Here is a 21,007-nt window from a genome sequence, read left to right as displayed (position 1 = left end):
CTGTGGCTGAGGTCGAAGAGGTTGCTGCCTGTGTTCTCCTTTAGGATTTTGATGGACTCCTGTCTCACATTTAGGTCTTTCAACCATTTTGAGTCTATTTTTGTGTGTGGTATAAGGAAATGGTCCAGTTTCATTCTTCTGCATGTGGCTGTCCAATTTTCCCAACGCCATTTGTTGAAGCGACTGTCTTTTTTGCATTGGACATTCTTTCCTGCTTTGTCGAAGATGAGTTGACCATAGACTTGAGGGTCCATTTCTGGGCTCTCTATTCTGTTCCATTGATCTATGTGTCTGTTTTTGTGCCAGTACCATACTGTCTTGATGATGACAGCTTTGTAATAGAGCTTGAAGTCGGGAATTGTGATGCCACCAGCTTTGCTTTTCTTTTTCAACATTCCTCTGGCTATGCGGGGTCTTTTCTGGTTCCATACAAATTTTAGGATTGTTTGTTCCATTTCTTTGAAAAAAGTGGATGGTATTTTGATGGGGATTGCATTGAATGTGTAGATTGCTCTAGGTAGCATTGACATCTTCACAATATTTGTTCTTCCAATCCATGAGCATGGAACGTTTTTCCATTTCTTTGTGTCTTCCTCAATTTCTTTCATGAGTATTTTATGGTTTTCTGAGTACAGATCCTTTGCCTCTTTGGTTAGATTTATTCCTAGGTATCTTACGGCTTTGGGTGCAATTGTAAATGGGATCGACTCCTTAATTTCTCTTTCTTCTGCCTTGTTGTTGGTATAGGAAGGCCACTGATTTCTGCACATTGATTTTATATCCTGCCACTTGACTGAATTCCTGTATGAGTTCTAGCAGTTTTGGGGTGGAGTCTTTTGGGTTTTCCACATAAAGTATCATATCATCTGCAAAGAGTGAGAGTTTCACTTCTTCTTTGTTGATTCAGGTGCCTTTTATTTCTTTTTGTTGTCTGATTGCTGTGGCTAGGACTTTTAGTACTATGTTGAATAACAGTGGTGATAGTGGACATCCCTGCCGTGTTCCTGACATTAGGGGGAAAGCTCTCAGTTTTCCCCATTGAGGATGATATTCGCTGTAGGTTTTTCATAGATGGCTTTTATGATATTGAGGTATGTACCCTCTATGCCTATACTCTGAAGAGTTTTGATAAAGAAAGGATGCTGTACTTTGTCAGGTGCTTTTTCTGCATCTTTTGAGAGGGTCATATCGTTCTTGTTCTTTCTTTTATTAATGTATTGTATCACATTGATTGATTTGTAGATGTTGAACCAACCTTGCAGCCCATGGATAAATCCCACTTGGTCGTGGTGAATAATCCTTTTAATGTACTGTTGGATCCTATTGGCTAGTATTTTGGTGAGAATTTTTGCATCCATGTCCATCAGGGATATTGGTCTGTAATTCTCCTTTTTGATGGGGTCTTTGTCTGGTTTTGGGATCAAGGTAATGGTGGCCTCATAAAACGAGTTTGGAAGTTTTCCTTCCATTTCTATTTTTTGGAACAGTTTCAGAAGAATAGGTATTAATTCTTCTTGAAATGTTTGGTAGAATTCCCCTGGGAAGCCATCTGGCCCTGGGCTTTTGTGTTTTGGGAGATTTTTGATGACTGCTTCAATTTCCGTAGTGGTAATAGGTCTGTTCAGGTTTTCTATTTCTTCCTGGTTCAGTTTTGGTAATTTATACATCTCTAGGAATGCCTCCATTTCTTCCAGATTATCTAATTTGCTGCCATAGAGTTGCTCATAATGTGTTCTTATAATTGTTTGTATTTCTTTGGTGTTCGTTGTGATTTCTCCTCTTTCATTCATGATTTTATTTATTTGGGTCGTTTCTCTTTTCTTTTTGATAAGTCTGGCCAGGGGTTTATCAATCTTGTTAATTCTTTGAGAGAACCAGCTCCTAGTTTTGTTGATCTGTTCTACTGTTCTTTTGGTTTCTATTTCATTGATTTCTGCTCTTATCTTTATTATTTCTCTTCTCCTGCTGGGTTTAGGCTTTATTTGCTGTTCTTTCTCCAGCTCCTTTAGGTGTAGGGTTAGGTTGTGTATTTGAGACCTTTCTTGTTTCTTGAGAAGGGCTTGTATTGCTACATACTTTCCTCTTAGGACTGCCTTTGCTGCATCCCAAAGATTTTGAACAGTTGTGTTTTCATTTTCATTGGTTTCCATGAATTTTTTAAATTCTTCTTTAATTTCCTGGTTGACCCATTCATTCTTTAGTAGGATGCTCTTTAACCTCCATGTATTTGAGTTCTTTCCAACTTTCCTCTTGTGATTGAGTTCTAGTTTCAAAGCATTGTGGTCTGAAAATAGGCAGGGAATGATCCCAATCTTTTGGTACCAGTTGACACCTGATTTGTGACCTAAGATGTGATCTATTCTGGAGAATGTTCCATGCACAGTAGAGAAGAATGTGTATTCTGTTGCTTTGGGATGGAATGTTCTGAATATATCTGTGAAGTCCATTTGGTCCAGTGTGTCATTTAAAGTCTTTACTTCCTTGTTGATCTTTTGCTTGGATGATCTGTCCATTTCAGTGAAGGGGGTGTTAAACTCCCCCACTATTATTGTATTGTTGTTGATGTGTTTCTTTGCTTTTGTTATTAATTGGCTGATATAATTGGGTGCTCCCATGTTAGGTGCATAGATATTTACAGTTGTTAGATCTTCTTGTTGGATAGACTCTTTAAGTAGGATATAGTGTCCTTCCGCATCTCTTATTACAGTCTTTGGTTTAAAATCTAATTTGTCTGATATAAGGATTGCCACCCCAGCTTTCTTTTGGTGTCCATTAGCATGGTAAATGGTTTTCCACCCCCTCACTTTCAATCTGGGGGTGTCTTTGCATCTAAAATGAGTCTCTTGCAGACAGCATATCAATGGGTCTTGTCTTTTTATCCAATCTGATAGCCTGTGTCTTTTGATTGGGGCATTTAGCCCATTTACATTCAGGGTAACTATTGAAAGATAGGAATTTAGTGCCATTGTATTGCCTGTAAGGTGACTGTTACTGTATATTGTCTGTGCTCCTTTTTGGTCTATGTTACTTTTGGGCTCTCTCTTTGCTTAGAGGACCCCTTTCAAGATTTCTCGTAGGGCTGTTTTCGTGTTTGCAAATACCTTTAGTTTTTGTTTGTCCTGGAAGCTTTTTATCTCTCCTTCTATTTTCAGTGACAGCCTAGCTGGATATAGAATTCTTGGCTGCATATTTTTCTCATTTAGTGCTCTGAATATATCATGCCAGTCCTTTCTGGCCTGCCATGTCTCTGTGGATAGGTCTGTTGCCAATCTAATGTTTCTACCATTGTAGGTTACAGATCTCTTCTCCCGAGCTGCTTTCAGGATTTTCTCTTTGTCTCTGAGACTCGTAAGTTTTACTATTAGATGTCGGGGTGTTGACCTATTTTTATTGATTTTGAGAGGGGTTCTCTGTGCCTCCTGGATTTTGATGCCTGTTTCCTTCCCCACGTTAGGGAATTTCTCTGCTATAATTTGCTCCCATATACCTTCTGCCCCTCTCTTTCTTCTTCTGGGATCCCAATTTTTTTAATATTGTTTTGTCTTATGGTATCGCTTATCTCTCGAATTCTGCCCTTGTGATCCAGTAGTTGTTTATCTCTCTTTTTCTCAGCTTCTTTATTTTCCATCATTTGGTCTCCTATATCACTAATTTTCTCTTCTGCCTCATCTATCCTAGCAGTTAGAGCCTCCATTTTTTATTGCACCTCATTAATAGCCTTTTTGATTTTGACTTGGTTAGATTTTAGTTCTTTTATTTCTCCAGAAAGGGTTTTTCTAATATCTTCCATGCTTTTTTCAAGCCCAGCTAGCATTTTTAAAATCATCATTCTGAACTCTAGTTCCGACATCTTACTAATGTCCGTATTGATTAGGTCCCTGGTAGTCGGTACTGCCTCTTGTTCTTTTTCTTTGAGGTGATTTTTTCCGTCTTGTCATTTTGACCAGAGGACAACAGATGAATGAGAGAACAAAATGCTAACAGGGTAACAACCACCCCAGAAAAATATACACTATACAAATCAGAAGAGACCTGAAACCGGGGGAAAGGAAAGGGAAAGAAAGAAAACAGAAAAAGAAAAAGAAAAAGATAAAAAAAAGAATATGATCAAATATGATCAGGCTGGTGCATAGATCTGTGCCACACACTAGATTTTGGGTGTATTTTGGTCTGTTAGAAGAAAGTGCCTCCCAAAATTTTAAAGAAAGAAAAACTTATATATGTACAAAAATAAGGGTAAATACGATGAAGGGATGGAATATGACTGTAAAGATGAAAATTATAAAAGATTTTATAAAAGGAATTGCTAAGATAAGAAGTTGGTTGAAAAAAGAAAGAAGAGGATTTAAAAAAAAAAAAAAAAACCAGAGAGAATGTGATCAGGCAGGAGACTAGAACAAAGCCATACACTAGAGATTTAGGGTATATTTTGGTCTATTAGAAGAAACTGTATCCCAAAATTTTAAAGAGAGAAAAACTTATACATATATACCAAAAATAAGGTTAACTACTTTGAAGGGATAGAATATGACTCTAAAAATGAAAAATAAAAAAGATTTTTTAAAAAAGGGATTGGTAAGATGTTGGTTGAAAAAGGGAAAAAGAAAAAGAAAAAAAAAGAAAATTAAAAAAATTAATTTTGGAAGACTAAAGAATAATGGGAAAAAAGCCATGAATTCTATGTGCTGTATTCCCCTAGCGCTGGAGCTGTGCCATTCTCATTGATCGGTAAACTTGGTCTTGGCTGGCTGTTCATGCTGATCTTCTGGGGGAGGGGCCTGTTGCCATGGTTCCCAAATGTCTTTGCCGGAGGCGGAATTGCCCTGCCCTTGCCAGGTCCGGGCTAAGTAATCTGCTCGGGTTTGCTCTCAGGAGCTTTTGCTCCTTGCAAGGAGGACGAAAGTGAAAATGGCGGCCTCCCAATCTCTGCCCCGGAGGAGCCAAGAACTCAGGGCCCCGCTCCTCAGTGCACCCCCAGAGAAAAGCAGTCAATCACTCCTGTCTCCCTGGTCTCCGGCCGCACTCCGTGCTCACCCGGCCTGTGACCAAGCATTTCTATCTCTGGCACCCGACTCAGTGTGGAGTCTCCAAACCCAGCAGATCCCTGCGGTGCACTCCCACGCCGCTTCTCCCAGGAGAGGAAGGGGAGTCTCCCCAGATCTGCCGCTTGTTGGGTCCCTGCTGGAGGAGCAGTGGCCCGACTGTGCCACGGATCACGGTTTATGGCAACCCCAAGTTGAGAGCCCGCTCCTCGGCTCCGTCTCTGCAGCTGGCTTCCCTGCTCTGATACCTGGGAGATCTGCCGCACTCAGGCATCCCCAGTCTTTCTTTGACCCCGAGGGTCCTGAGACCACACTATCCCAGCGAGGGTTCCACCCCCTGCTTAGCCACTGGAGCAACGTCCCTCAGCGGAGCTGACTTCTAAAATTTCCAATTTTGTGCTCCATTTCTCTATCACTTGCTGTTAGCAGCTGACAGAGGCCCCCTCCCCCACCGTCTATCCTCCCGAATATGGCCTCAGATTCACTTCTCCACACGTCCTACCTTCCAGAAAGTGGTCTCTTTTCTGTTCAGAGAGTTGTTGCTATTCTTTTCTTTGATCTTCTGTTGAGTTTGTAGGTGTTCAGAATGGTTTTGATCCCTAACCAGCTGAATTCCTGGGACCAGACGAAATTTAGGTCTCCTACTCCTCCGCCATCTTGCTCCTCCCCCTCATATTTATTTTTATTTATATATTTAGCTCTTTAGATTTTTCACTTCAACATCTAGTTTGATGGCACATAGGCAATTAATCTCTTTTGACTAGATGACAGGCCTTCTCAATTCTAGATGTGAGAGATAACCAATGGTTTTAATGTCTCCAGTTTGTGTTTCTTTAGTTGACTCTTAAGTCTTTCCCAAGTGGAATAGATTGGTACTGACTCTGGGTCAGGAAGGCAAGTTAGCAATACCACTGAAGGATCAGAAGGTGATGCCGGTCTCCATCCCCACTGCTTTCCCCGCGTGGACCTGTGCCAGACACACTTGTCCTCTTGCTGCCTCTGCTCTTGGAGGGGCAGCCTGCAACCCCAAAGGGGTGTGTGGGTGTGGGTGTGTGGGAGGTTTTTCAGGGCCACCAGCTGGTCCCAGCTGGCCACTCCCACCCTACACACACCCCTTGGGGCACTGAGCCCCCCTCTCAGTTGAGCACCACCCTGGGGGCTGGCCCAGGGTGCAGCCTCAAGTTGCCACTGATAAGTGCTCCTGCCGCCGCCGCCGCCGCTGCAGGAGGAGGAGGTGAAAAGACACTGAGGGCAGTACTCGGTCTAGAGCATCCCCACACTGCAGCTTCTCCAGGAATCCCTCCAGTGAGGAGGCTGTATATGCTTCATCTTGATCAGTACTTTTTCATTTCTTAAAAATCTTAAGAAACTAATGCTACCCGTGAATGGAACCCAGTAGAGTGTGACAAATGTCTTTCATGGAAGCAGCTGACCCAGGCATTCCACTCCAGACTGAGGATAGTATTCTTGAGGTGACAGTTCGAGAAAAAGCCCCATACAACAGCAGCCTTTATCTGGAGCACCAAAAGTAGCCTTGAAAAGTGCACCTGGCTCAGGGCGCCTGGGCTGAGTGTAGTTCAGAGACCCCTACCACCACCATGACCACCTACTCTGCCATGTAACAAGACATCTGGGCCAGTTGAGCATCTAACTGGTATAGGCCTCCCCCCAGTGAGGTGCCTCCTTCCTACACCCTGGGAATGAGAACCAGCTCTAGGCTGACCAAACTCCATCCTTGGGCCCCCTACCAAGGGAGGATGCTCCTCGGCTGCTGAGCAAATTCGTGGACAGTTCCTTTAAAGAGGCACATTTTTTTTTCTCTCCTTCAAAGACCACTCACTCCCCCAAGTGCTGCCCTTGGCTGCCTGCAGCCAATTCGCATTAGTAACCATGGGGACAAATGCACCACTTCCCCAAGGGCTACAGACAACTTGAGATGAAAGGAAATGTGAGAAAACACAAACAGGGTCCATTTCTTTGCCCTCCAGCAAGGTCACCCCAGAATGTATGTAGTAGATTATTTCCTTAGTTTTTCCTTTTATGAAAATTGAGGTGAAATTCAAATAACATAAAATTCACCATCTTAAAGTGTATCATTCAGTGACATTTAGTACATTCACAATGTTGTGCAACCATCATGTCTATGTAGCTCTAAAACATATTTTAATCACCCACTAATTCCTTAGTTTTTTACGTCCTCTTTTTGTTTGTTCGTTTGTTTTTTTTTTTTAGATGTATTTAGAGGGGAATGCGGCAGTGCCACAGAATAATGCTACTGCCTTCAAATACTTTTCCATGGCAGCCAGTAAGGTATGTCTTCAGCCCATTCCTGTAAGCCCAGAAAAACATTTGGCTTTTATTACATGCAGACTGATGCCAAAAAGTTGATTCCAAAGCCCCATGCCCAGCTAATGAGCCTGGGAGTTCTGTGTCCTGTAGAAGAAGAATATCACTGGCAATGAAATAGGGCGTTGGGATAGGGGGAGACATCGCTTGTCTTCTTAGTAAATGAAAAATGGCAGCAACATACGCTGCGCTAGCAGGGGGCCAGACAAGTCCCAGCTTCCCCTCCCCCATGCAGTAGGTGAGGCCATCTAGCTCAGGAAACGGGAAATAAAAGGGACAAGGACAGAGGAAGGGAAAACTCAAACAATGTCTGCGGTAAGTTCAGGACAAAGACAAATAAGAAGTGCCCAGTTTTTTCCAGTTCGATCGCCCCCGAAGGCTAGAAACTCCCCTGACCCGAGCAGATCATCAGACAGGGGATGGGGACAAGATGGATGAGAGCATGGCTCTGGAGGCAGAATCCGTGGTTTAAATGCCAGCCCTGCAGCACCCTGCCTGTGTGGCCATGGGCAAGTTACATAACCTCTCTGTGCCTCAATTTCCCCATCTGTCAAATGGGAATATAAGTTTGCCTCATAATGTTGTTGCCAGGATTTAATAGGTTAATATTTATGGGCCTGGTATTACAAAGCCCTTAAAGCAATAATTCCTGGCTTACAGTAGACACAGTGTGTCAGCTATTATCTTGTGAGGTGGCATGAACCTCAAAGCATATCCAAGGCAGAACTAATTGGACCTGTGAGGGAATATAAAAATGGACTAATATGGCTCCTGCCATGAAAATTTTTGTCTTGATTCCTGGGCTCAGTGAGCCTGGCATCTGTCTGATAAAACTTAGTAGACTACTCTGAATCCCTTCGGTGCATTAAGAACATCCTCACTGCCACACTCATCAGCCTAATGTTGGGGAATGGCCCTGATAAACTTTCTAACCCTGCACAGTAGGAAGCATTGTGTTGTCTTACAACCCCATACTGCAACACTGGGAGTAAAGATGTGCTCAAATTGGGGAATATTTTCAACTGCTCTCAGTTTTTAAAAGCCCACACACTGCTTTAGGAGCCTATTTATAAATGACTAGCGCCTCGGAGCTGCTACTATTGTGGTGTAAATTACTGAGAAGGCTGGTACTCGGCTCCTCTCCCTTGTAATTTATAAGAAATTTTTGCTCAGCAGGCTGGTTATCTGGAGTACCATTAGATTAGGATAACAAGGGAAAGCCGACTGAAAAGAAGGTGGGGTAATGTAACAGAGGAAGATCTCTTGTAATCTGGCAAATAACGCTGATTTGTCAGCCCAAAGGAATAATGCCAGGAAGCTGGATGTGTAAATTAAACCAGCTCCCAAACTATTCAGGGCTGTGTAACCAGCAGGGATCTGAGCTACTTGTGTTCTAAACCTGAGCTACCTTTCTACACAGAGAAAATCTGAAATTATATTTAGGTTAATTATTCTGAATGGCATCAGGTGGACATGACCATATATATTCCTTTATCATCACCTGGATGGTTTATTAGATTTCTCACTTGGGGTCACTACCAAAGTAAAGGGTTTCTGTCTTCCACTCTGCATATCCACACTCTTCTTTTACTACTTAAAAAAAAAAAAAGTAGATACACACACACACACACACACACACACACATACGTATGTTTTTTTAAATTTTATTATGTTATGTTAATCACCATGCATTACATCATTAGTTTTTGATGTAGTGTTCCATGATTCATTGTTTGCATATAACACCCAGTGCTCCATTCAATATGTGCCCTCTTTTTTTTGTTTTTAATTTTTTTATTGTTATGTTAATCGCCATACATTACATCATTAGTTTTAGATGTAGTGTTCCATGATTCATTGTTTGTGCATAACACCCAGTGCTCCATGCAGAACGTGCCCTCTTTAATACCCATCACCAGGCTAACCCATCCTCCCACCCCCTCCCCTCTAGAACCCTCAGTTTGTTTCTCAGAGTCCATCATCTCTCGTGGTTCGTCTCCCCCTCCGATTTCCCCCCCTTCATTTTTCCCTTCCTACTATCTTCTTTTTTTTTTTTTAACATATAATGTATTATTTGTTTCAGAGGTACAGGTCTGTGATTCAACAGTCTTACACAATTCACAGCACTCACCATAGCACATACCCTCCCCAATGTCTATAACCATACATACGTTTTTAAATTTGTTTTTAAGTCATATCAGTACCAGAATGCAAAGCTACAGTCTTCGTGATTTCTTTTATCTTACTTACTCAGAAACATAAGCAGTTATCCTGTTTGGTCCATATTGGACCATATTCTTCTGCTTTTATCTCTCTCTTTTTTTTTTAAGATTTTATTTATGTATTTGTCAGAGAGAGAGAGAGAGCACAAGCAGGGGGAGCAGGAGGAAGAGGCAGAGGGAGAAGCAGGCTCCCTGCTGAGCAAGGAGCCTAATGCGGGACTCAATCCCAGGACTCTGGGATCATGACCTGAGCCAAAGGCAGACACCTAACCAACTGAGCCACCCAGGAGTACCCTTCTGCTTTTCTGTTTCACACCTCTGAACACATCAGGCCCATCCTCATCTTCACACTTTTGTCATTTTGCTTCCCTTCCCAAAATCCCCCATTCTGAATCCTACCCATCCCCCAGAGGACAGCTTCCTTCCACAAAGTCATCTCTACCCACATTGGTTCATATAATTTTCCCCTCTTCTGCGCTTGCCCTCCATTCACTCTCTGTACTGCTGGAACTTTACTGCTTCTACCTTGTGCCTTCTCTTGTACTATCTGAAGACCATGTCTCCTCAACTAGAGGAGGATGGTGGTCTTAGTACATAGTAGAGGTTCATTAAATGTTTGACAAATAAATGACCATGTGCTCTCTAAGTTCATGTCATTTAACCTAAGCAAGAGCTCTGAGCCCTGAAGTGGAAGTTATATATGGGGGGATTGCCTATACATATGTTCTGTTTGGCCCAGAAAGTGTTTCAAAGAGTAGGAAATCTCACATGGTGACAGATGGTAGCTACACTTGCAGTGAGCATAGCATAACGTATTGAGAGTTGTCGAATCACTACCCTATACACCTGAAAATAATGTAACACCGTGTGTCAACTATACTGAAGTAACAAAGATTAGGAAATGTCATATAAAAGTCTGGACATCCAGCTTTTCTTGGAAAATGGGAAGAGCTGACCAGATGAGGCTGCCATTCTATGTGACAACAGCGGCCTGGAGCAGAGAGCGGAGGGGTTGCTGCTGCCTTTAGACGGGGCAGGAACCCTCTCTTTTGTCTCAGTCTCTGTCACTCTATCGCCTGGATTAATGTACTTCTTACAGTACTTGAATGGCTCCTGGAGGTATATCTGAGTTGGCTACTCCTGACCTGAAAGTTACAAATAAGTCCTCTGGTCCTTATGCAGTTGGTGAGTCAAAAGTTAGAACCTGTACCCTATTTTCTCCCTTCCTCCTTCCCTCTTCTCATTTCCCTTCCCTTCCATTTTTCTCAAGACCTAAAATGAGGATAGTTGGAAGAGAGACTCACCAGACTTTACCACAACCATCACAGCAGGCCTTACCACCCCCAGACCAGACCATCCCAAGAGTCCTAGGACCACAGGTAGATGTAGTCATGGAACAAGCGGGAAGAAGAGAGCAGCTATATTCCACCTGTTTTAAATACAGCTGGACCATCCTTAAGAATTCTTACAATAGCTGGCCCTTTGGTATACGTAAGCTCAAACTTTGGAGTTTTGAAATTTTTTTTCAACTATGCCTTCTCTAGTTATGTGCTATTCTTGTATCACTGAGAGGTACTCTGGCTGCATCCACAATAACTCCATTTAGGAGGTAAGAAGAAATCTGGAGAGCTTTCAATCAAAACTTGAGTTCCTGAGGAAATACTATAAACCTGTAAAACAAACTTACAGGTCTGCTAAATGACAGGTGGGCCAAATGTGCCTCCTCACTCAGTCACGAAAGAGTGAAATACATGATAGGAGACAAAAAGAAAAGTGAGTTTCCTGGTTGGGAAAGTCACTTTTAAGGTTCACTCTTCATCCTGGATTGATATGCTAAATATCAATATATTTGAACATGTGGTAAATGCTAAAACATGTTAAAAACTCCCTTCCCTAGACTCTTTAGAATACTAATTAGAAAAAGAAATGGTAATTAATTTAACATCAAGTGGAAAAGAAGACATTGATGATGTTATAAGCAGTCAAATTTGAATAAAGGAACATATTTGAATAAAGAAACATATGCTAACAGTGCTTTACCATCCATAATGGCTAGATTGAAATTCACAGAATCTCTAAAATGTTATTTGGCCATTTATATCAACCTCCTTTGACCAAAGCAGGTAACAAGTGTCTGGATAGACTTCCTTCTGGAAAGCTCCTACACATCCTCAAGACGAAGCTCAAATGTCAATCACCTTTGACAACTCAATCCCCTCAGTCCCTAGGCTCATCTAGGCTGTTGATGTCCACAACATACAACTAGGTGTCCACAACATTCCTGAATCTGATTCTACTATAGGACTTACCACATTTGACTTGGCTATTTTAAGAGGTGCTACCTAGTTGATCAGAGCCCACTAGCCAGTGAACTCTCTGAGGCAGGGATCGTTGTTCATTCATCTTTTAACTTTCACCTCCTACCTCAGTCCAACACCTATTATGGAGTCACACACAAAACAAGCACTAAATAAATGCTGAGTGAAAGAATGGAGAAAAGATTTGACCTTCATTTCCCTCTTTTCTAGTCAAAGGGAGTTATGAAGGTCTGAAAGGAGAAACTAGAGAGAGACAGAGTAATTTACCAACTGCCTGATTAACTTGCCTTGATTTAATCCCCTACTGGGTACATTTTAAATATTTAGAATGATTTTGTCATAATTTTCCTCATCATGAATTCTTCTGGGACTTTACTTGGATTTTTAAAACTGTTCCAGGGCAATGCAATTGGTCTTCATGGGCTTGGTCTTCTTTACTTTTATGGAAAAGGAGTTCCTGTGGTAAGTTAAAAAATTTCTTTATCTTTTCAACACATTCCTAGCAATTTATAGGGTAAAATTCATGATCGTTGACTAATTAAAAGGAATTAGTCTTTAATATCTGGTTTGCCAAACTATCATATTTGACAATAGAAAATATAATAATCTAGTGGAATATTTGCCAAAGAGACATAGAACAGGTCTGTGACAAGAATAACAACCCTAATTATATCTTAGAATTATAGATTCTAAGTAACCTTATTAATCATACAACCTCCGAGGATTTTTTCTGATAGAGAAATTTATCTTCTTAGTGTAACCTCTGCCTTTTGAGTGACCTTCCCCCAATATTTAACAAAACCTGTCAGTGTAGGAAAACACATAATTTACAGTGAAAATGAGATAATTATTTCCTAATAGAATCCAATATAATAATGAAATAAAATGTATAATACTTCAGATATTATTTTAATTAGCCTAAATCACATAAAGCACCATCTATACTCTTTTTTTTTTAAGTGGAAGGCAATTGTTACCATGGAGTTATAAATACACCTTTGAGTAATAGAGTGTAATTATCTTGCAGAATTATGCTGAAGCACTTAAATACTTTCAGAAAGCTGCAGAAAAAGGATGGCCCAATGCACAGTTTCAATTAGGCTTCATGTACTACTGTAAGTGCTACAAATATGGCTGCTATACCAAGAATGACAAATGCATTATTAAGTCTACTCCTTTTTTAACAAAGATCAAATTTTGGGAGTGATTGGTTTAGATAGAATATTGAGGCAGCAATTGGAGGAGGAATTTGAAGACTTAAGAAGAGGACACCAGTTGAGGGAGGAAGCAAGGAGGTACAGTCAGGAAGCTCACTTTTGAAAAGGTTGAATTTGAGGTGCCTTGTGATATCCAAAAGCAGGTATGAAACTCACAAGAAAAGTCAGACATGAAGAGAAAGATTTGGGAGGCATCAACATAACAGGAGTTAGTTAAAAGTAGCTGAGACACTCAAAAAGAGGGAGAGCATGAGAGGAACAGTGAGCCATGGTCAGAAATCTGGTAGTCCTCAGTGTTGTATTGAAAAGATGGGCATAGAAAGAGTAGTCACAAAAAGACTGAAAAGGCATGGTCAGAGGCATAAGAGGGAAAAGTGATCTTAAGGAAGCCACAGGATATAACTTTGAAGAAAGAATAAATGAATGATCACCCCTGTGAAATGCAATGAGAAGCCTGCTTCTTCAAAACAAAACAAAAACAAACAAACAAATAAGAAAGGGCTGAGAATCCATGAGACTTGTCAGTATAGAGAATGTTTGTGTGGTCATTGGACTGGTTGGGGTAGAAGCCAGATATGATGGATTGAGGTATGAATAGAAGGTGAGAAAGTAGATGAGTAAAAATGTTCTTGGAAGTTGTGTGCCTTTAAATGGAAGAAGAGAGATGGAACAGTGGCATGAGGGGGACCAAGAACCAAGAGGGAGTTCTTTTTAAGATGATGAGAGACCTGGGTATAATTTTTGTCAAAAAAAAAGAGCCAGCCAATGGAGATGGTTTATGTGTCTTGGGAGTGATGAGATAATTGATGAAGAGGTTCTAGAAAAAGTTGGGTGGCATTTGGATCTGATTGCACCCAGATAGGTGGAGGCCTCCTTAGTCTTGATAAAGAGGAGGGATTTCTCACTCTCAAAGACTGGAGAGTTGGAGGAAAGGATGGTGCAGATGTAAATCTGGAGGGAGGAAGAGAGAGGCAAGTGAGAAAAGACAATGTAAGAATTTCCTCAAGGAGCCAGGAGGTACCAAGTTGTCTTCTGAGAGCAAAGGTAGAGTGATTGGGGTAGGAGGTCTCAGAAAGCCATGAAAGTTTGTAATGCTCTCTGGGGATTGAGAGAGGGAGTGCCCAAGATGAGTACCAAGAGATCTGAACACACCTGAGTATCCGAAGTCCTTCCTTTGACGTGGAGCTAGGGCAGCAGCAGATTGCATCATTGGCAGGCCCAGGATCTATCAGATTCCTCAAGCCTCTAGAATAAGAGTAATAGTAATGTTTATTAAGTCTTTATGTGTATATACTCATTTAGTCCTCTCAACACGTCTAAGGGTATCCTACAGTTTATAGATGAGCAAACTGAGGCACATCAAGGTCCAACAGCTTGCCCAAGATCACACAGTTAGTGGAACTGGGATTCAAACCCAAGTGCTTTGCCTCCAGAGTCTTTGCTCTTAGTGGCACTGTTTCTAAAGGTTATGAAATGTTGAGAGCTGGAAGACAGGTTAAGGACCATCTAGTGAAAGCCTCTCCTTTTACAAATGAAGTGCCTTAGAGGTGCCCAACTCACAAAGGGGTAATGAGAGAGCCAGGACAAGCTGCTGAGAGTGTGCTGATTTTCCACCCTAGCCCTAAATGCCTCTCCTTGCTACAAGCATGAGTTGAGTCTGAGCTGGGCCTCCGGGAGCTGGAGTTCGCCAGCTCCAAACTCTGTAATTACGGCTGGGAGGAGCTCTACTGGTCTCCTGGTGTGGAAGGACAAGGATGGTGAGCCACGTCCTGATGTTGTCCCTAGTCCTCAGAGACCATCTCTTGGTCTGCTTTTTATTAACCTTAGGTGTGCTGTATTAAGAAGATATTTTCATAAGACTGAAGAGTCTTTCTTCTTCAGGTTTCTGAATAGGTCAAGAACATAAATTTCCATGTTCTTCCTTATAATCAAACTTAACTTCTTCCCCTCCAAATAGTGGATCTAAAACAGCTTGACTTTTGGTTGGTTTTTCTCATCCTACTTTTGGCTAAGATCAAGTGTAAAATAGTAGGCATCACTGTGACCATTATACCCATAGATTATAATGTAAAATATAAAACGAATAAGGGGTGGCTCAAAATAATTTTAATTTTCAGCTGGCTCTGGAGTATGGAAGGATTATAAACTTGCCTTCAAATATTTTTACTTGGCATCTCAGAGTGGGCAGCCCCTCGCCATTTATTACCTGGCCGAGATGTACGCGACAGGAACGGGAGTGTTAAGATCGTGCAGAACTGCTGTGGAGGTAAATAATGGGATGTTTCTAAAGCATTCTTCATTTATCACAGAGAGGAGGTGATACTGTCCTTAAGTTGTTGGTGCCTTTGATTTTATAGGTATTACCTCTCCTAGTTGAGAGTGTGAACACGGACATTTGCCAGGGCGGAAAAGCTGTGACGTAAACGTAACTCGGGCTGGGAAAGGGAAGAAGAGAAATGATCCCTCCTCTCTTGCTTTTGGCTTTTCATCAGGTTCAGAGCTCACCTCAGAATTCAGTTAAGGGGCTCGGTCTCAGCCTTCAGTCAAATGGCCAGGGCATTTTGGCACTTCTAAGTGGGACTGGGAGTTGTGACTTGGGAAATGAAAGGCTTGGTTGAGCCCAGAAAATGTAGCCCACTTCTTCCCAGAAAGCAAGGTCCTTAGGTTCTTGATGATTTGGATGACAACTAAGAAAGTGAATCCTTTCAGCCCGAGCCAGTGATGTACTTTTCAAAAGAAAGCTTTTAGGACCTTAATGCCCTTTATTGATTTATTAAACACTTCCGCTGCACCAATATAAATACCTCCATGTTGCAATCTGGCCCCTCTGAAACTCATTTCAAAAGCTGCCAGCTAATAATCTATCTTTAGATTTGCTCCTTTGCCAGCTTCCTAATGAATTATGTATGGCTAACCTCTTTTGGTTACATAAGGGCTATTCAGCTAAGTTGACGCTTGTCCCCACAGAGCTCTGCACACCTCCCTCGCGGTTATGTCACCTACACCCTCAGGCACTGTCTTCCCTTCATTCTCTCCTTTCCACATCAGCTGTGGCCTTATAACTCACCCTTGCAGAGCAGCAGTACCCAGAAAGTCCTTTTTTTAAAAAATAGAAGTCGATACATTCTTGTCCTGCCAAATAGCCTCTAAGTCAGGAGAGTTTATTATGTAAATTTAAAATAAGCCTCAGGAAGTTTCAGCTCAAGACCAAAAAATATACACTTGTAATCTTTGTGCCTATGAAAGGTATTATCTCTTCCCCCTAAATAATTTTCAGAAACCATGCTTTAGACCCAAAATCCTTGCCTGACCAGCCAGCAGAAGCTGAAGATTGACTTCATTTATCATTTGCCTGGGATGAAGTATATCGGCTAACTAGTCTGCTTTATTTCTTTTTCCATGTACAGCTTTATAAAGGTGTCTGTGAACTAGGCCACTGGGCTGAGAAATTCCTGACAGCATACTTTGCCTATAAAGATGGTGATATAGATTCTTCTCTTGTTCAGTATGCACTACTTGCAGAAATGGGGTATGAAGTAGCTCAAAGCAATTCAGCATTCATTTTGGAATCTAGTAAGATAAGTTAAAATTCTCTGCAATTCCCCAATCATACATATGCATAAATGACTTTACTACACGGGTATTTTAAGCCTTCCTAATGAAATGTCTCCTTTTTTTAGAAAAGGCTAAAATTCTTGAAAAAGAGAAGATGTATCCAATGGCACTTCTCCTATGGAATCGAGCTGCCATTCAAGGTACAGAACCTAAATAAAAATGAGCATACACCTGGTCCCTGCCCACTATTAGTCATCGATTTGCTCCAGCTGGGTTCTTGGGCGTATAAGCAGAAAGCTGCAGGATATCAATTAGGTGGTCTTTCGAACTGTACCAATCTTAGGGTCAGTCTTTGGTGAGGGGTCATTTCCAGGAATTTCTTTTCTTTGTTATTCTCTAGGTCCCTGGTTTGGTAAACCATAGGAATTTTCCTATGGCTCGGTCTCCATGGCACCGGAGCCATTGTTTGAAACATCAGTTTTACTCAGGAAACCAGTTTTCTTGTTCTGACTTCAGTCACTCATTTGCTGAGTTTTCTTCTGAACTCATCAGAGAAGTGACCTATGTCTCAATGAATTTATAGGCAAAATTATTCATGGATCTACGACTCACTTGATTGCTCTTTTAAAATACCACATTGATGATTACTACCAACTTCAGATCTTTATTATAACTATTAACATGTTAGCACCAGAAAACAAAACAGAACAAAACCCAGAGTCAAATATCAAGATCCTCTCCCTGTGCCCAGCTTACAGGGTTCACATGTGATGAAGAATATACACTAGCACTGGTGGGAAAGCACTGGCAGGTGGCATTAGTGAAAACAAACAGATGCTGCAAAGCTCTCACGATCAGGATTTGGATATGTGAGGAACTCTCATGCACTAAAAGAGCAATTTTTATTTACGATTAAGTTTCTTAAAAGTGTCTCATGGTAAGGTCGAATCGTCTCTTTCCATACGAAGTGAATGGGATAAAAAATAATTCTCAGCTGACACTAATATGAAGCCAAGAGGAAAAGTCACAGGGGTGCCTTCGCAGATCCAGCTGAGCCGGTGACGGGGCAGCAAGCCATCCATGCGATTTTAGCGAGAAATTCCCTATAGAAGAAAAGTGTGTGTTTTCTAAAATGCAATAAAGACCTTGTTTGGCATAGGGAAACAACACCAATCTCTCAGCCATGGCAAATCAGCTCAATTGCAGCAAATACAGGCTTATTGCAAGCCAGGAAATGTGTGGAAATTGCACCAAGGAAAGGAGACGTTGAAAGCGAGGGGACATTAATATTAAAACAGAATTCGCCAATATAAAAAAAAAGTCAAGCCGCTAAAAATAATTATGTGTCACAAGAGAGGTCAGGCATGAATGTCCTTGGAGATGAGGCTGCTGAGTGCCTCACTTGAGGTTAGGAAACGTAATAATGAACGTATCTAATCAGCGCTGGTGGTGCTTCTTTCAGCAGTGGCTGTGTGTGAAGAGAGTGCTGACCCATCAGGACTCAGTCACCATGCTGTGACTGTGAAATTCAAGGGGGGAATCCTTCCCACTGTCAAGTGACCCCCTGAGAGCCTGTCAGAGTCACCATATGTCCCCAGTCAGCCCCTTAATTACAGTGGAACTGACTCCTCTGGAAAACCTGCTCGTTCACTGCCTTCCAGCTCAGGGACTTCAGAGGCCCTGCTTACCACTTAAATGCACCAGAAGTCCTGTTCTTTTGTGGTTATGGCCCAGAAAGAATCTTTAGGTCAATGGAGGGCAGCTTTGGGCAAAATTAGAAATGGAGTGGGTTTCTCATTAACGCTGTAAGGGCTTTTTGCCTCTCAAGGTCTGTCCAGGCCCCTCTCTTGGGTAGCAGTGCTATAAGGACTTGCCCCCAGCTGCCTGTACCTTTTTTTTTTTTAAGATTTTATTTATTTTTTAGACAGAGAGAGACACAGCGAGAGAGGGAACACAAGCAGGGGGAGTGGGAGAGGGAGAAGCAGGCTTCCCGCGGAGCAGGGAGCCCGATGCGGGGCTCGATCCCAGGACCCTGGGATCATGACCTGAGCCAAAGGCAGATGCTTAATGACTGAGCCACCCAGGTGCCCTGTTTGTTGTACCTTTTGAAGCATCTGGGAAGCAAACCCTCTTAACCAATGTCTTTAGCAGCTTACAAATTTTATGATAATACCTCTACTCAGAAAGAGCTAACGATGGCTCATGGTATTACATTTTAATAGAGGATTCTAGAAGATTAAAAGAACTTCAGTACCTAGAGGAATCAGTTCCAAAGGATTTTAGGCATTGCACTGGTCAAATATGGGGAAAATTTTGGATGGAAGGAGTCCTATAGCCCTTAATTATATACCTCAGACCATACTACACAGGTCACTTCCTCCTTTTCCAAGTAAGTCTAGACTGTGCTAGAGGGGTTGGCCACACCTGAGACGGATGTCCTAGATTAGCATTCCCTCATCTTTTCAATTAACATTTTCCTAGTGAATGGAAACATGGACCCCAAAAGGACCCTTAGAGGTCATCCCTAAGTGGCCTTTGAAAGATTAAAGTCTCATATCTTAAAAAGTCACATGAACTTTTTTCTACTCCTGAATATATCCAAATTTGTTGGAAAGTAAGATCCTAAATTATTTAACATTTGGGAAAAGCATTTTCTAAAAAGTTTCCTACCATGTCTGTCCATTCATTCCATAAATATTTGTCAAGTACCGTTCTAGGTCTGGGACGATATCAGTGATCAAGAACTTCAAAGTTCTTGTCCTCCTAAGAGAGAGAAAAAATAGATTCATGAGAGAGAGAGAAAGTAAACAAATAATTAGCGATATGTGCTGTGAAGGAAAGAAAACATGGAGGTGAGATAGGTGAGATAGGTAACTCCTGGGGTGGGGGGTGAGAGGACGCTTTAGACAAGGCAGTCAGAGAAGGCCTCTAGGAGGGAAGTGACATTTGCAGTGAGACCTGGATAATGAGAAACCAAACATGAAGAGTCAGAGGAAGTCCAAACGTGACAGGCAGAGGGACATGAAGGATCTCAATGCAGAGGTCCTGAGGCAAGAATGAGCTTGGTGTGTTGAAGGAGTATTATGGAATATTAAGAAAGTTAGAACATATCAAGAAAGTGACATGTGATGAGGCTAATCAGGGAGGTGGAAGGCAGATGAAGCATGACTGGGAGGTCAGGTAGGGAGTCTGGATATTATTCCAAGTGCAAAGTGAATCACTTTGGGGCTAACAGGGGAATAACAGGATTTGACTTTACATTAAAAAAAAAAAAAAAATCATCCTGGGAGGCGCCTGGGCAGCTCAATCAGTTAAACGACCAACTCTTGATTTCAGCTCAGGTTGTAATCTCAGGCCTGCGTGGTGCTCTGCACTCAGAGGGGAGTCTGTTGGAGTTTCTCTCTCTCCCTCTGCTCCTTCCCCTGATTCATGCATGCATGCCCCTGCACAAGCACTCTCTTTCTTCCTCTCCAAAAATAAATAAATAAAACTTTTTAAAAAATCATCCTGGCTGTTGTATGGAGAAGATATTGAAAAGTGGAGATAAAAGAACAGTTTGGAGGCTATTGTAGTACTCCAGGCTTGACCTAGGTAGTGAAGGAGACAACAACAAACAGGTGTGTTTTAGAGGTAGGACCTGCTGAAGGATTCAATAAGAAATGAGGGGGAAATAACTAGGAATAACTACCTTAGATTTATGGCCTGAACAATGGTGCTAGCACTGAGATTGCGATGGAACTGATGATTTGGTTTGATTTGGTTTGAGGGAGGTAGGTAGCATGGTGTTAAGAATCTCTATTGCATGCTTTGAGATCCAAGTAGAGAAATCAAAGAGGCAATTAGAGGAGTTGGGGGCTTGGGGAGAGACAGGACTATAGATGAAATTCAGGAAGAGTGAATATCACGATTGGCATGGAACTGCTCAAGATCACCTAGAGAAAGAGTTGAGATAGAGGAGAGCAGTAGAGAGAGGAAAGAGAAGAGAAAAGAAGGAAGAGAAGAAAGGGAAAAAAGGAGTCAACTAATAAACCCTTAATGTTCCAATATTTACAAGATGGGTAAAGGAAGAATCAGGCAAGAATTTGGAAAGGAGAGGCCTATGAGACAGGAGGGCAATCAAGAGGATGCAAGGTCACTGGTGTCAAGAGAGAAAAGTGCGTGGGCAGATAGGTCCAATGACTCCAGGGCTGCATAGAGGTCCAGTAAGATGAGGACAGGGAAGTGACTGGTGGATTTACCTGCATGGAGGTTATCAACCACCTTGAAAGTAGCAGTTTCATGGAGAGGGGCAGAAGCCAGATTGGAGG

General features: G+C 41.8%; 1 protein-coding gene across 3 annotated transcripts in view; it reads left to right on the top strand.

Annotated features, from left to right (window-relative positions):
- The window catches only part of SEL1L2 (SEL1L2 adaptor subunit of ERAD E3 ligase), a 137,491-nt gene that overhangs the window by 105,735 nt on the left and 10,749 nt on the right, over positions 1–21,007 (top strand). For 2 of the 3 annotated variants that reach the window (XM_032419651.1, XM_032419652.1), the window contains 6 exons: positions 7,275–7,352; positions 12,328–12,390; positions 12,956–13,043; positions 15,263–15,411; positions 16,553–16,718; positions 16,826–16,900. In XM_032419651.1, coding sequence (XP_032275542.1) covers positions 7,275–7,352; positions 12,328–12,390; positions 12,956–13,043; positions 15,263–15,411; positions 16,553–16,718; positions 16,826–16,900 — 619 coding nt within the window. The remainder of the gene's footprint in view (positions 1–7,274; positions 7,353–12,327; positions 12,391–12,955; positions 13,044–15,262; positions 15,412–16,552; positions 16,719–16,825; positions 16,901–21,007) is intronic. The other variant, XM_032419650.1, reaches the window with a different exon arrangement.

The sequence above is a fragment of the Phoca vitulina genome, unplaced genomic scaffold (assembly GCF_004348235.1).
Source record: "Phoca vitulina isolate PV1807 unplaced genomic scaffold, GSC_HSeal_1.0 scaffold22, whole genome shotgun sequence".
In the NCBI taxonomy this organism is placed as follows: Eukaryota; Metazoa; Chordata; class Mammalia; order Carnivora; family Phocidae; genus Phoca; species Phoca vitulina.
The sequence above is the reverse complement of the archived record's forward strand: the minus strand, read 5'-3'. Positions and strand labels throughout refer to the sequence as shown.